We start from the raw sequence: 15,312 nt of genomic DNA on the forward strand, positions 1-15,312 counted from the left end.
CCTGGGCTGCTCCTGAGGCAGTGCTAAATGCACCCCACCTTACTCGGGCCTGGTGGTAAAGTCACGGTTGAGCATTTAATGAAATAAAATATGACATTAAGTTTATCATATTAGGAGACTGTGTGCTTCACAGAAAATAAAGTGAGTTATCTGAAATGTAAGATTATATTATATTATACATGCCAGAGTGTGTGTGTCAGTGTGCGTATGAGACAGAGATATTACTGTCATCCTTCACCTCCCTTCCACTAACTCAATGGATTTTAAAACAACAGATTTAATTTAAAAAAAAAGTCATTTAACAAAGGTTTGTGAAAAAAAGCAAAGGAACTGAAACAATATCACAGCTTTTTACCAACCCTTCTAAGCTACCCTCTTTTCTTTGGCACTGATTCTGCAATTCTTACTCATTTTGAGTGGTATCTTATTCTGCAAGTCGTCCCAGGCTCTACTCAATGTGAATAAAGGCAACTGAATTTGTTTCATCATCATTCTTTGGTTAGTGATGGCTGGATCGAAAGAGACTGGACAAAATGTTTGTGATAGTTGGGATTCTTCCAGGGGCATAGATATGGGGTTTATCCCTGGGTTTTCAGCTCTGCCGTGAAGGTTTCTCTCTACAACAACATAGTTTCTGCTAGGAAGCAGTCACAAAGCATGAGTTGTTGGAGATTTCTGGCACCCCAACAGGTCAGTAAACCAAGGGTAGGTTTAGCCTCTCATATGAGCTGGGCTCCAATTAGCTGAAACATACAACAGAGCTGGGGTTTTTTTCAGTTTTGCATATCAATCACAATATGGCCACTCAATAATATTACAGTGAACAATCGTCACTCTACTGTATATCCATCTGATGTAGTGATAAAATGGATGTCAATCATTTATACAATAATGAAGTAATTGTTAAAGAATCTTTCCATGGAATCAACATCACCTTCTTATAAAGAAAATGTCTCCTCTTTGCCTTCACATTTATAGCATTTTGCATACGTGCCCCAGAATGTTCCTTCAGTGTTTATGCAGCCGTAGGAGACCCGCATCCTGTAACAATTGTCTCTCTATAACTGGTTTTGGGGCCTACATTCTTCTCTTAGTCACACGGGTTCTACCCCATTCAAGGGCCATTGAGAGGAGTGGCTAGCCGAGCACCTAATTTTTATGCTGAGAACAGCAATTAAGCACTCAGACTGGTCCAAGCATTTTGTACCCCATGCTCTTGAGAATAAGGGAGCGTGCATGCTAGGGGGCTTGCGACTTACTTCTAGAAAAGTTGTGGACAACATTTAAGCCTTGATCTTGCAAGTCAAAGCACACAGCACAAGGCTGGTGCACTCCAGGACAGGTCTGAGTAGGGGTAACTATGCACAGGTAACTAGGAACTAGCAGAGTTCCCAGACAAGTGGAAATAAATCTTAAGCCCATGTGTCATCTTGCTGTTATTACTGTTAATAGCATACACACAACCTGAGGTGAGGATAAAAAATGGCCATGTCTGACAGGACATGGGTGTCACACGCAGTCCTCAGTATGGAAAGGAGACGTTTTGTTAAATACTTCCCCTCTTCCATCTTACTCTTGCTAGTATTGCTAGGAATTATTTGGCAGCCATGCCGCAGTGCTAGGATCACACTCCCTGTATACCCTTCCTGTCCAAGCCCATTACTTATTACTTTACACTTATATGTACAACACTTTGCACCTGTATTGTGCAGGATCAAGCCCCCTGTATTCAATATTACTTGTGCCCATTTGTAACTTCTGCTCCCATGTGCATGGGAATCAGGGGAGGCTCTAGCTTTTTTGACGCCCCAAGTATGGCAGGCAGGCTGCCTTCGGCGGCTTGCCTGCGGGAGGTCCACTGGTCCCGCGGCTTCGGCGTACCCACCGCCGAATTGCTGCTGAATCCGTGGGACTGGCAGATCTCCCGCAGGCATGCCGCTGAAGGCTGCCTGACTGCTGCCCTCTCAGGGACCGGCAGGGCACCCCTCGCAGCTTGCCACCCCAGGAACGCGCTTGGAGCGCTGGTGCCTCGAGCCGCCACTGATGGGAGTACAGCCTTGTGCTCCTTATTACCCATCAAAAAAGGGTTTTCAGTGTCAAGGCATAGGTATAACTGTGCTTCTTTAAGTGGAATTTCTTTGGTGTATGTGGTGATGGGCACACCTCTTTTTCACCATAGGCTTTACATGGGGAAGGCAAGCTTGAAAGTTCCCTGTACTTTTTCCCCAATCAGAGCTTCCCTGAAAGGAGCCTTAGTTTAAATGAAAATTCACACACACGCACACGCACACTAAAGCAGAAAGTAGATGATCAGTTTACAAATACACTTCTGAATGTGGCTGGATTTAAAAAATTAATAGACATATCTTGTGATGTATACATCTTTCCCAAGGACTTCCTCAAGCTCCTGTCTTGAGACACCCCTTCTCCCTCCAAATATCTGCTCAGTAGGTTGGTCCTACTGACTCCTAAACCCATGAACAGTCTGAATAGTATTCCCCCTTCACACATACTTCTCAAAGGGCTCACTCCTAAACTAGGCCATATGGCCTTGATCTGACTCTCCATAAAATCAGTGGAGAGACTTCTATTGCTGTCAGTGGGAGTTGGATCAGGCAGAATACTTGTGGAGTTAAGAATTTCAGGTGTAATCCATCCTCAATACCTTGAATGATCAGGCACTTTGTGATGAAGCGATGTGCTATCAGAGCCTGATCCGACTCTACTGAAGTCAGTAGAAGTTTTACCATTGACTTCAATGGAAGCACGACTGAGGCCATAGTCGAATTTTTAATGTTATCTTTGAATAGGTGAATACATTTAAAACTACATCACAGAGGCTGCATTTCTTACCTAGGCAAGACTTCCTATCGTCTTCAGGCCCTTTAGTTCTGCACACAAGTTACGGAACAGCAAATAAAATTGTCAAACTATCCCTCCTCCACAAAAAAGAAAATTTAATTTAGCTTAAGTGTGTTTTCATATATCATTTTGAAAAGCAATTGTTGGGTCTCATATTAAGAGTTTAAGGCTTTTTTTCCCCCTTGTGAATCTGTACTGCTACAAGCACAGGGTTTAAAGAATCATTAATCCATATTCCATTAGTGTGGTGTAGCAGTCTCCTTCCTTTTCGAAAATGTGTTCAATTTAAGAGACAACTAGCATGTCAAGAAAAAAAAGGAACAAATTTGAAATGTTAATGATGTATAACAAAGCAAGTATTTGGGGGCATATATTAGCACTTTCATCATAATTAGTTTGTAACCTAAATACATATTTCAGGGATAAATTGCTGACCCTTTCTGACCTCTACAGGAGGCTGAATAGCTACTTCAGAGTTTAATCTGCAGTGAAAAGGCTACAGAAGAATAATTTAGACCTTGAAATAAGAATGAACATCTTTTAATGATGCCCCTGGATTCGGAATTTAACCCTTGCACTTAAAAGCGAGTATTAGTCTCAAAAGGGCTGGCAATAACTTAACTCACAAATAAGAATGAGATAACAAACAGCATAAATACAGAGCAGCCTGGCGAAAAATGGATTGTTCATTTTAAAGGCAAAGCAGTAAAAGGTGCTGGCTGGTAAAACAACCGAGTCTTGGACTCTATAACAAAATGGCTTTCCACAGCTAAAAATGTCATAACACGTAATGGTAACAATGCTTGAGAGACCACAGTTGAATTGCTGGAGCTGCAGGTAGGTCAGAGATTGCAAGTGCAATAATAGCAAATTTCTAGGTCTCGAAATGCCAGACAAAGAGGTTAAATTCAGGGTAAATGACCCTGGTAAAAGGAAAAAATCCAGAGAGAGGAATTGAGGGCAAATGGACTTTACTGAGACACTTCAAGCTGCTAGAATGGATTCTTGCTAGGAAATATTTTTAGATTATTCCATAAAAAACCTACAGAGGGCAATTCAAAAATGATAATGTCAGAAAAAAGTATAAGGGAAAGAGGTTACGTGCTCTGAATTAGCTAGGACTTCCAGTTCCTGCAACAAGTGCCTCTTATTGTTGATTTTCATTGTATTAAATAGCACTGGTACATCCACATATCTTGGCATGTCAGTGTTAAAAAACATGCATTATTAAAACAGATTCACACTTCTCAGAGGCAAAGCTTGTGTGATAAAATTAAAACTACAGTGGATATTTCAGAATTCAGCCAGTTCTGGTTGCAATCTCTTTGATCATATAACTCGGAATGACTTACTATTTTGCTGAAGAACGGAGTCTGACTTAACAAATGCTTGTTTTTCTCCCCATCTCCAATCCAAATGTTCCTAACATGATTAAAATCTAATTGATCTAAATCTGAGCAATTTATTTATCCAAACACTCATCCATCACCATCTAAGTGCTAAGAAACAAAATTTGCTTCTAAAAGCAACCTTCTTAATTAAGAATCAGTCAAGCCTATCTTATGCTTGGTCATCTATCAAAACTCCAAGTACAGTCCAGATTTATTATTGTCAAGAAAGATAAATCAATTAATTATAAATGTAATAGACATTAAGGTTCCATGTTTGAAAATAAATATGAAATGTTATGTTTGGTTGGTTTTTTTAAATGCAGCATTTTTGTGATTACCAGCTAATGGTCAATTGATGCAAAATGGCTTAATGAATATAGTGGCATATATTCATTCAAGCAGTGCTCCCATTCAAGTAGTCAGTGGGAATTTGACAATTGATTTTGATGAGAGCAGGACCTTGCCTTATATCACTGAACTCTTAACTTAGTACACCTGCTCTCACTCTCTAGGTAGCTAGATGTTGAGATCATTATTGACTTTCATAAATGATACGATTACAGCACAAACTGTTTTCAAGTGCTTAGCTATGAATAATGACATTGCAAAGGCTTAGCCTGATGGATATTCAAAGTCCTTGATTTGTAAGATTCGGGATGCTGTGAAGCATGTGATATGCAGAGAAGCAGGCCCAGAACAATATTTATGAAACAATCCCCCTGACATACTGAAATCTAACGTTATTAGATGAGTTTTGAGGAAGCCGTTTATTAGCACTCTACAGTGAAAGAGCATCTTCAGTAATGGAAAAACACAAGCAGATCATAAGAAAAACTGATAATATATTGTGAACAACTCTGAGAGAAGGAAGACTTTAGCTTCCCACAGTTCTATTTCTCATCACAAATCACCTTTTTGCATGCAGCGCATCAGGCATAAATTTGACATCTTACCCCTTTTACTTGCGTAATAGGATCACACTAATTGTAGCTATTAGCCAGTCCATTAAACATATTGCATTATATTAAAAGTCTAGCTTTACCTTAACATTACAATTATGCTTAAGAAATACTAAGATCTGACAAAAAAAGCACATGAAGAAAATTATTGTTAAGGTATAGCTTGCACCTTTCACAGCACAAGGCTTCTCAGGGTATGTCTACACAGCAAGTAGACACAGAAAGTAGCAAGGCCCCACTGCTGGCCCATGACAGCCGAGTTGGACTCGCAGGGCTCAGGCTGCAGGGATGTTTCATTGCTGTGTAGACTTTTGGGCTGGAGCTTGAGCTCTGGTAACCTTCCACTTTGCAGAGCCTGGGCCTGAGCCCAAGCCAGGAAACCTACACAGCAATGAAACAGCCCCTCAAGCTCAAGTTGGCTGGCATAGGCCAGCTGTGGGTGTCTAGTTGCTGTGTAGACATATCTTCAGAGCTTACAGGTATGAAGGAGGAGGGACTTGCCCTCAGTGCTCTTATGCCAGCTAGCCAAGGAGGCTGGCCATGGCTCTTTATAATCCATGGTCTTCCTTTTAAAGGACCCTCATCCTGCACTCTAGGAAGTCAAAGGCAGAATTCTTACTGGCTTCAAACGATGCAGGTTCAAGCCCATAAAAAACCTGTTTAGCTCTCCTCATTCATGAAGGTGTGTCAAAAGTGCTGAATAGGCCTTAAATAAATATTATAAAGCAGCCTTTAAAAAAAAACGTTGGTGTTTCTAAAATGATCAAATAAATCAATGTACATAAACAGCACATATAAAGCACATATAAAGAACTTAGCATTGTACATCACCTTTACACTCATTTCAATATTGTGTATATATTCACCCACACACAGTGTCAGTGTAACCCACACACCTCCTGGGTGTGGTGTTCCGTCCTATGTAGTGTCACCGAGGTCACTTAGAGATTAATGGAGTCTGCTCTACAGCCTTAGCTAAGGGCCATATGGCTAAGGGCTCATGCAGTAGAGGCTCATGCATTTAGCTCCAGAGGTCCGGAGTCTGGTGGTGTCACAAGTGGGACAGAACACCACACCCAGGAGGTGTGTGGGTTACATCAGCAGTTAAAAACTCTGTCAGAGATGTGCCTCCTACTGGATCCTGTATCATAGGAGTGGTAGAAATTGCCATTATGGAACTGCTGCTTCTGAAGGGCATGTCCCTTTGGGCACTTTTGAAGCTTTAAAATCTATGTTTTCCATTGGAGGGAAAAAAATCACATTTGAGCATTTCTATTATTCACTTGTAAAAAGTGTTAGTAGAATGTTTCCTACAGCCACGTACTCACACTTCCACTGTCTCTCATAGATAGGCAAATATACACATTATGTGCTGTACGTCCATTTACTTAAATAGTCACAAAATAGAACATTTCCAATCCTCAGTCAGATTTAGTCAAGATATTTTCTAAACAAAACAAACAGCTCGGCAAAGAATAATGAATAACAAATTAGATGAGGTTTAAAAAAAAGACAGTCATCATCTTACCATTTTTCCAGCATTATATTGCAAGGATTAAGTATTTGCCCAGGGTTATAATTGCTACTTACAAGCAAACTGAAGTCTTGCCTCTCTGCTAACAATGGTCCCAAATGAGTTTGTTGCTATGCACTGGTACATTCCAATATCTTGGGTTTTATTGGGGTTATTGATCAGCAAGCTGCCTCCCACTATACTGTAGCGGTAATCCATACCGACATCAACATTGGTTCCATTTAACTTCCACCTATCGTATAAAAATTCCAGGAGTTGAATTCTGCTACCATTAACCAATATTTCTGTATGTTTCTAAAGCAACATGCAGTAAATACAGAAAACATTCAAACCCATTTGATTTCTTATTTTTAAACCCAGCATGAAAATGCATGTTTCCTGCACGGCATTGAAACGTTCTAATATTTCATTTATAGAGCAACATCCTTAACATATATTTCAGTCACTGATTTGATTAATGTTCTTATTGTTTTGGCTGTTGTTATTGATGATGTTAGTCTTTAGAATTAATCATTTTGCAAGGGGAAGCCCCAGAAACAGAATTTTAGTGGCTTCTTTTCATTTTCTGCCTTAGTTGTTTGTTTGCTTTTAAATTTAAGAAAACTCACTCACAGCAGATGTTTTAACAAACTGGGGCATCAAGATTTTCTAACAAAACATCCCTCCAATTACAACGGCCATCTTTAGCAGCCCATGATGGAACATATAAAGGATTAGATCCTCAGAACAGTTCCCTGTATTGGAAGCTATGGGGAAGGAATTTGAATATATTTGCATGAGTGAATCAACATATTCTACTGCATTAAATGCTAAGTATTGCCAGAAGACAGCAACAGGATTGGGGTCTTATGATTTTAATCGGTTTCAAAGTGGCATTTACACTAGAGAGCAAAATGAGGGGGGGGGGGAAATAAGAAGGGAGACACCAGATTAAATTGGTTAAAACACCCAGATTAATTCTATGTAATAACAACAGCACCACTACAACAGCATATTTTCATAGATATAGCTTCTTTCACCAAGGTTCTCAAAGCACTTTATAAAGCTAGGAACTGTAAGTACCATTATTGAAATTTTACAGATTTTAAAGATCATTGAGCACAGAGTTTAAGGGACAGATTTTCAGTTCTGCATGCAGATAATTTGCGGTGAAATTATCATGATTGCTAGACAGAAAGTTAGACATCACACTGCTTATTTGCACACAGTGCTACTGTGCCATTTTTGTGGAAAAAACTGGGCGTAGGGACCAGATTTTTAAACGTATTAAAGTTCAGGGGATTTTAAGTAGATTCAATGTATTGCAATAAAGATTTTAATTCCAAATGTCTCATTTAATGTGTCAAAGCAACTCTTAAAAGCCTTAGCAATATATGAATGGGATTCAAATTAACTAAATTTTTGTATTTGGTGTGTTTCATGGATTTTAAAAGTGCTAAGCAAGGTTAAACTATTGTATCAATTCAAAATCGAAACACACCAGCAAATAAAGATACATCACATCCCAAATTCTGCAGACATGTGTGTCTCGGAGAGACATGATCATGGAGAGGGCGTGCTAAAGAATAGAAAAATATATAACAAACCTGATAGTTGGTTTAGGATTTCCCTTTACTTCACAGCTCAACTTCACTTTCTTTTCCTCAGAATCCAGAGGAAAAATCACATTGTTTGGTTCCTGAATGAAAACTGGCCCATGCAGCGTGTTGTCATCTGTGTTACATGGAACAAAAATGTGACAGGTATTGGACAGTATCTTAATATTACAAATATAAAGAAACGTATTAGAGAGGGGTGCATCTGGTATATCATTCACCCTAGAAATGACCAACAACTCTTTTACTGGGAAAAGAAGCCAAAAGATTGATTCTACAATCATACAATCTCTTATACCGCTATCTTCACACTGACTGTTGGACTTTCACTAGAGAGAATGTAAACATAACCAGCTGACAGATTTGAATTTCACATAGGTCCCAGTTCTGCAATTGATTGTGAACAGGCCCATTCCCCAGGCCCACACATACTTCTATTAAAATTAGAATGTATTATTCTTGTGCGTATTGTTTACATAATTTGATGTAGACATCTTTAAGAAGCATTTTATTTTGAAACCAGTTTTAAATGCAATATTTAAAATAATGTGAGCTGTAGGTTCATAGGTATTTACAGGGTCTGCTAAAATCCTGCATGATAATTGGGTACTGTTAACCCACTGTGTACTGAAACTCCTGTATACTGAAAGAGTTCATTGAAATACTCAAGTATCAGAGGGGTAGCCGTGTTAGTCTGGATCTATAAAAGCAGCAAAGAATCCTGTGGCACCTTATAGACTAACAGACATTTTGGAGCATGAGCTTTCGTGGGTGAATATCCACTTCGTTGGATGCATGGCATTGAAATACTGGCATTTCTAAGGGGTTCTTTTGCCACACAATATTGTAAAATACTTTTCATATTATCAGATCCTTGACACAGACACTGTCTCTATTTATTTTTCGTTTTGTACAGTTCCAAGCACAGTTACCACTTGACGTAGCCTTATTTATGTTATCATCATCAACTATTATGATATTTTCATCATTATTATCATAAGAGCATTATACTATAAGAGCATTTTGTATCATGTACCTGGTACACGATACAGCAGTGAAGGAGTTAAGTGCTTCTTTCTAAGGTCTTGATCCTGCAATGAACTCCACATGGACAGATGGGCAGACCTCTTCACCCATAGTAAGGGCATCTCTACACTGAAAATGCTAAAGCGGTACAGCTGCACCACTTCAGTGTAGACACTACCTACACTGATGGGAGGGATTCTCCCACAGGTATAGGTAATCCACCTCCCTGAAAGGTGATTGCTCGTTCAACAGGAGAATTCTTCCATTGACCTAGTAATGTCTATACCAGGGATTAGATTGGTTTAACTATGCTGCTTAGGGGTGTGGATTTTTCACACCTCTGAGTGAGGTAGTTAAATCGACTTAATTTTCTAGTGTAGACCAGGCCAAAGTTTATTGCAAAAAGAGCACTTGTATGTTTAGCTACTCAGAAATGGCTGAGTGGAGGTCATGGCAAATGGGCTCTGAACTTTTCAGAAATAAATGTGTGGTTTCCCTTCTGCCCCCCCTGCCCCATGTAAACTAAAAATGTCCTAAATTGGTGTACAAGAGTCAAGAGTGAAGAACATCCCAATATGAAATGAAAATAATGCTCTAGCCCAGGGGTCGGCAACCTTTCAGAAGTGATGTGCCGAGTCTTCATTTATTCGCTCTAATTTAAGGTTTCGCGTGCCAGTAATACATTTTAACGTTTTTAGAAGGTCTCTTTCTGTAAGTCTATAATATATAACTAAACTATTGTTGTATGTAAAGTAAATAAGGTTTTTAAAATGTTTAAGAAGCTTCACTTAAAATTAAATTAAAATTCAGAGCCCCCCAGACTGGTGGCCAGGATCTGGGCAGTATGAGTGCCACTGAAAATCAGCTCATGTGCCTGCTTCGGCACGCGTGCCATAGGTTGCCTACCCCTGCTATAGCCTCTTAATATTCTACAGTAATTTAGGGAGGGAGAGTGTGGATGAAAACCTAGCTAGGGTTGTATTTATTATACCCTCCTTGCTATTATCTTCTGTTAATCCTTTCATTCCCCCCCGGCCCTCCTTCCAATTACCTAACCTTCTCCATATTTTTTTTAAACCTTTATTATGCATGGAGCTAAAGGTGAGCATTGCTATGAGATACAGGTGAACTGGAAATTAAATAAACAATGGTGAACAATGAAAATAAAAAGCAACCCAAACCTTCGGCCAAACATTGACTACTAGACCTTTCAGAAGAGTTTAAAAAGTTCAGTTAACTTTTCATCTCCCACCTTCTGCTTTCAGGCTTCTGTGCCTCCTAGACTAAAAATGGCAACAGAATTTAAATTGTGTGAGGGAGACAATGCAGGTGGCACTTCTGACCTAAGTTCAACATGAAAGTATAAAAGAAAAAAACCTCACAAAAAGTTATCACAAGATTTCTGGTCCAATTACCTTACCTAAGAGCTTTGATGGATAAACCTGTACAGAAACTGGAAAAGCACCTGAATTTTGCATGCTTATCTGAACCACACAATGTCCTGATTTCATAGTCAATGTCTGAGTTAAAAATCTATCACTATATTGTTGGACTCATTGTTACCCACAATTCCTTCTACTATTTTCTAGGAGTTATGTTAGATATAGCTGATAGAAAATGACAAATATGGCTCATGTTTCTCACAAACGCAAAGACCAGTAATTACTAACACAGGCCACAAAGATATTTTAAAACTACTAATTAGGGCAAATTCCCATTGTGATCTAACTGGACTTTTTAAAATGTTGTAAAGGACTCATTTTTACAATTATCCAGACAATTTCTGAGCTTCTTACATTCTTATGGTATGTTAATAGGAATTTCTTGTGGGTTCACTAGCATTGTGGCATAATTAAATATAAAATAGTATTTCAAAAAGTAACACCAACATTGTATATATAAATATAAATATATATATACACACACACACACACACACACACACAGTTTGTATTATAACATAAATTCATTACCATCACAGATCATGTTTCTGCGTGATTTGATATTATCTTTAGAATAACTGTACACAACATAAAGCAAAATCTAATTTTTTCTCTCAAAAATAATTAATCTTTCTTCTTGCTTTTGTCAACCAGTTGGTTTTTTAAATTTTGTTATTCAGTATCATAAATACTGGCTCCTTGCTAGATGTCACAAGGCCCAATCAGACTCCATTTGAAGTCAGAGAGACTTTTCATTGACCTTAGAAGGAGTTTGACCTCTCCATCTGTAAAATTTCTGGAATAGGTCCTAATGCTACAACACAATCTACACGGCAGATCCTAGTCAAGTCAAGATCTGCACAGGCCATTACTCTTGCACAAGAACCTGGAGAGCTCTTGTTGCATCGGCGAATAGAAAAGAAAAGATAATCTAACCTAAACTCTGTATTCCACAACTGAGAAGTGAGATAGACTCTGTTTACACGTTTGCTGTCAACTACACTACTGATTGTGACCTAAGTATGGATTTAATTTGAAGCCTCCTAAGAGGCGCCAATCTCCTAATTAAGGATAAGGATTCTCAACTCAATTAACCATTTAAATAATTTTTGCATGAGGTTAGGTGATCGTTTTTCTTGGTATTACCCCTCCACCTTGTTCTGGTGCCCTACTGCCTCCTCAATGAACTCTCAGGAAAATTGGAGAGGGCGGGAGAAAGGGAGTCACATAGAGGAGTGACAACGAAGCTGGAAATGAGAAGAGGAGCAATAATATTGTGATATAATACCCTGAAGCAATCAGATGTGAGGAAGATGCGTCTCAGTGGATCCATGGCACTCATGGCCAGGCAGCTGTGAGAGAGTAGAGCTGGTGGGGGTAACGTATGATTCTAGCAGATATTCAGGAACTCTACTGAATTGTTTTGAGGGGTGTCAGAAGAACCATAGCAAATAATCTCAGAAATAAAACTCTGCTTCTGTTATGTAATGATTTGAGCGAGACTCTGCGCAAAGATTATCAAGGAGCTACATTTCCCAAATCTCTTCTCCTCAACACAAAGGGGGATGTTCTAAGAAAATACCTGTTGTATTAATCTTTATTTTTAAATACATATTAAATATGTCCGACTGATTCATATATTATTCAAAACACATTTCACATAATCTCTACCTTCAATAATAGCTGTGTGCAGCTCACTGTTGCTGGCAGAAAAAGAAAGATAATAACAACAACTAATAATAACCACCACCATCTCAGGGTGAGATTGGGATATCCTTACTCACTTCTGATATGCATAGGTACTTTATGCCTTGAGTAGTTGTATAGGCTTCAAAGGGACTACTTCAGGGGTAAAGCATGCAGCATTAGGAAGGCAATTGAAATCTGGCCCATAGGGATTATAGCTTCAACTTTTATACTGTTTGGATTTAAAACAAAAAATTAAGGACATTTTAATTTCTCCAATGTTCCAAATTGTCAAAAACAGAAATGAGCATTAATAAACAACTAATTTCAATAGATGTGTTGTCCTGATGCTAAGATACTATGGTGCCTAGAAATATCATAGGTAGGCTGATTGATTACGCCGGGGATAAGACAAACTATCCGCTCATAATTCTATTAGGCAGCGAACCATGCTGACGCAGATATCTACTGTATCGACTACATTATCTAAGTTACCCCACATCGAGGTACTTGAGTCACACTGTGTTGTCGTTTCACATTATTTCAAGTGTGGGGTGTCAGTTTACATTGCGTCACATCATACTAAAAGTCACAGGATCACAAGAAAATATACCTCAGGTTTAAAAGGGGATGGTTGCCGTTAAGCTCAGATACTCAAACTCATAAAAAAGGCACACAGCAAACTTGTTTCTTTATTGCTGGTCTTTGGCAGACATATGATGGCTGACGCCAAAGTGTAATTTTTAAGGTTGTTTTAAGTGGCTTATTCCTACAGAACTGATGTGGTTCTGGTATGAAAGGTGGGGCAAGTACACACAGTGTGCCAGAGGGTCATAAATACCTCACTCTGTGCACGGCTCAAGAGGGGCCATGGAAGAGGATTAGTTACTGCACGGACCGGATTGCAGGACTGGTGCCTAAAGAATTTGCTCTTTCATCCTCTGCCAGTGCACCAATTTTGACAAGCAGACAAGACACCAGTTTTCAAGCTTCATCCATACTGGTTCATAAAATGTCTACAGACGTTTGACTTGGCACTTATTTCTAAGAAATAAGTGCAACCTATTTATATCATGTCCAAGCATTGTACTGGGTAGTAAGAAAACTAGTTACAACACTCAAAAGATACAGAATTCAAAGGTAGAAATGGCCTCAGTTAGGTAAAATAATTGTGTTCGTTGATTTAATTAATTGGTATCAAACCCATAGGTGCCAAGAACAAAATGACATCAAGTGTAAGTTGATGACAGATCATTAGATCAAGTTGCTTTCCACATACTAAAATACATGCACTTGACACCTTTTAACATTTGTCTTTTACCCTCCCCACCAACTCCACCCGCCCCCCAACCAACTTTTCTGCTACCTAACAACAACAGGCACAGCTAAAAATACTACTTGTCTTTCAAAAGAGAAAATTGCATTGGTTAAGGAAAATAAATGAGAAATTCTAGGAACAGCTGTCAGCATAAAAGTAGAACAAAAGGGGAAGAGAAAAATTACAACAATGCACAATTAAATTTATTTCTCAAATGTATTTCTGAGTGGCTATTCTTCCTTCTTCTTTCTCTTCCTAATCACTGCCTGTGCATAGCCAAGATAAGCAAGTCCAAACTGGTTAGCCCATAGCCCACACAGTCTTGTTGCCACAATCCAATGTATTATTGAAACCAGCACATGATCGTATCTGATAACAAATGAGCTACGCTGATTTATACCAGATGACGATCTGGGCCAAAGAACTCTAAATACTCAGCAATTAATAAACAGAACAAAATTGCTGTCTGGTCTCTTGTATGTGGAAAACTACTGTTTGCACATAAATGATAGTCTTGATTAAATTACAATATTGCTGGATAAAAAATGAATTTAATATACACAGTATCTAGTATATCATGAGGCAAATACATTTTACTTTACTATAACATCATTTTGTGGGAAGAGGTTTGTTATATGATGTTTGTTATTGTAAAATAGGCAATAGCATTTAAATTCACCACAAAAATGATGAATATTTATATTGCAGTAATGGCAAGAGATCTCAATCACAGATTCAAGACCCATTGGGCGAGTCGGTGTACAAACACACACCAAAAAGATGCTCCTTGCACCAAAAGGCTTCCTTATCTAAGTATATGTTTACTAGATGCAATTGTTAAAATAAAGATGATAGAGATAGTATTACTTTTTATAGATCTCTCTATATTGATAGGGACCATGGCTGAAAGATTGATAGATGGATAGATCTGTAAAGACTAACAGACCACGCCGTGGGTATCGTTAAAATAATATGAAATATCAGTAGTGGCCATGGGCCATGATTTACCAACTGAGAGCCTTGACATCAATGGAAGCCCTTCTGTTGAGTTCAGTGAGCTTTACATCTGGCCCTAAGTGGGGAGAACATTTATATGGTTATTCTTTTACTCCTATAAAATGATGATTCGATGCACCTACGTTTACAAAGATCTACTACTACATGATTCATAGCACTCTCTTTGATCCTTTACTTTCCAGCACCTACTGTCTGGTCTGTGTTAGTCTTTACAGATCTATTACTTTTCTGTGAAAGCACAAGAAATACCCTTCATGCGTAAGCTAAGCTTCCTGTTTATGTATTTTCACAATAATAGATTCCTTTTGAGTTGCATCTGCTACTCACGACAGACACAGCTGACCCAAAATGAAGATGGAGCAAGCTTAAGCTTAAGGCCAGTTGCAAACAGTGATTCACCTCCAAAAGGCGTCTCCTCTTCTATCAGCAAAAATAGACAGAAGCGAAGATCAAGGTTTCGATTCCTTTGAAAGGAGCATGCTT

At 38.7% G+C, this 15,312-nt stretch overlaps 1 protein-coding gene across 19 annotated transcripts in view; it reads right to left on the bottom strand.

Annotated features, from left to right (window-relative positions):
- CNTN4 (contactin 4) overlaps window positions 1–15,312 on the bottom strand; it is a 760,740-nt gene that overhangs the window by 224,180 nt on the left and 521,248 nt on the right. For 18 of the 19 annotated variants that reach the window (XM_039547154.1, XM_039547144.1, XM_039547143.1 and 15 more), the window contains 2 exons: window positions 8,333–8,459; window positions 6,803–6,978 (listed from right to left, as the gene is read on the bottom strand). In XM_039547154.1, coding sequence (XP_039403088.1) covers window positions 6,803–6,978; window positions 8,333–8,459 — 303 coding nt within the window. Of the gene's footprint in view, window positions 1–6,802; window positions 6,979–8,332; window positions 8,460–12,592; window positions 12,625–15,312 lie in introns of those variants that run through there. The other variant, XM_039547155.1, reaches the window with a different exon arrangement.

This window comes from Mauremys reevesii, linkage group 7 (assembly GCF_016161935.1).
Source record: "Mauremys reevesii isolate NIE-2019 linkage group 7, ASM1616193v1, whole genome shotgun sequence".
NCBI classification, from domain to species: Eukaryota; Metazoa; Chordata; order Testudines; family Geoemydidae; genus Mauremys; species Mauremys reevesii.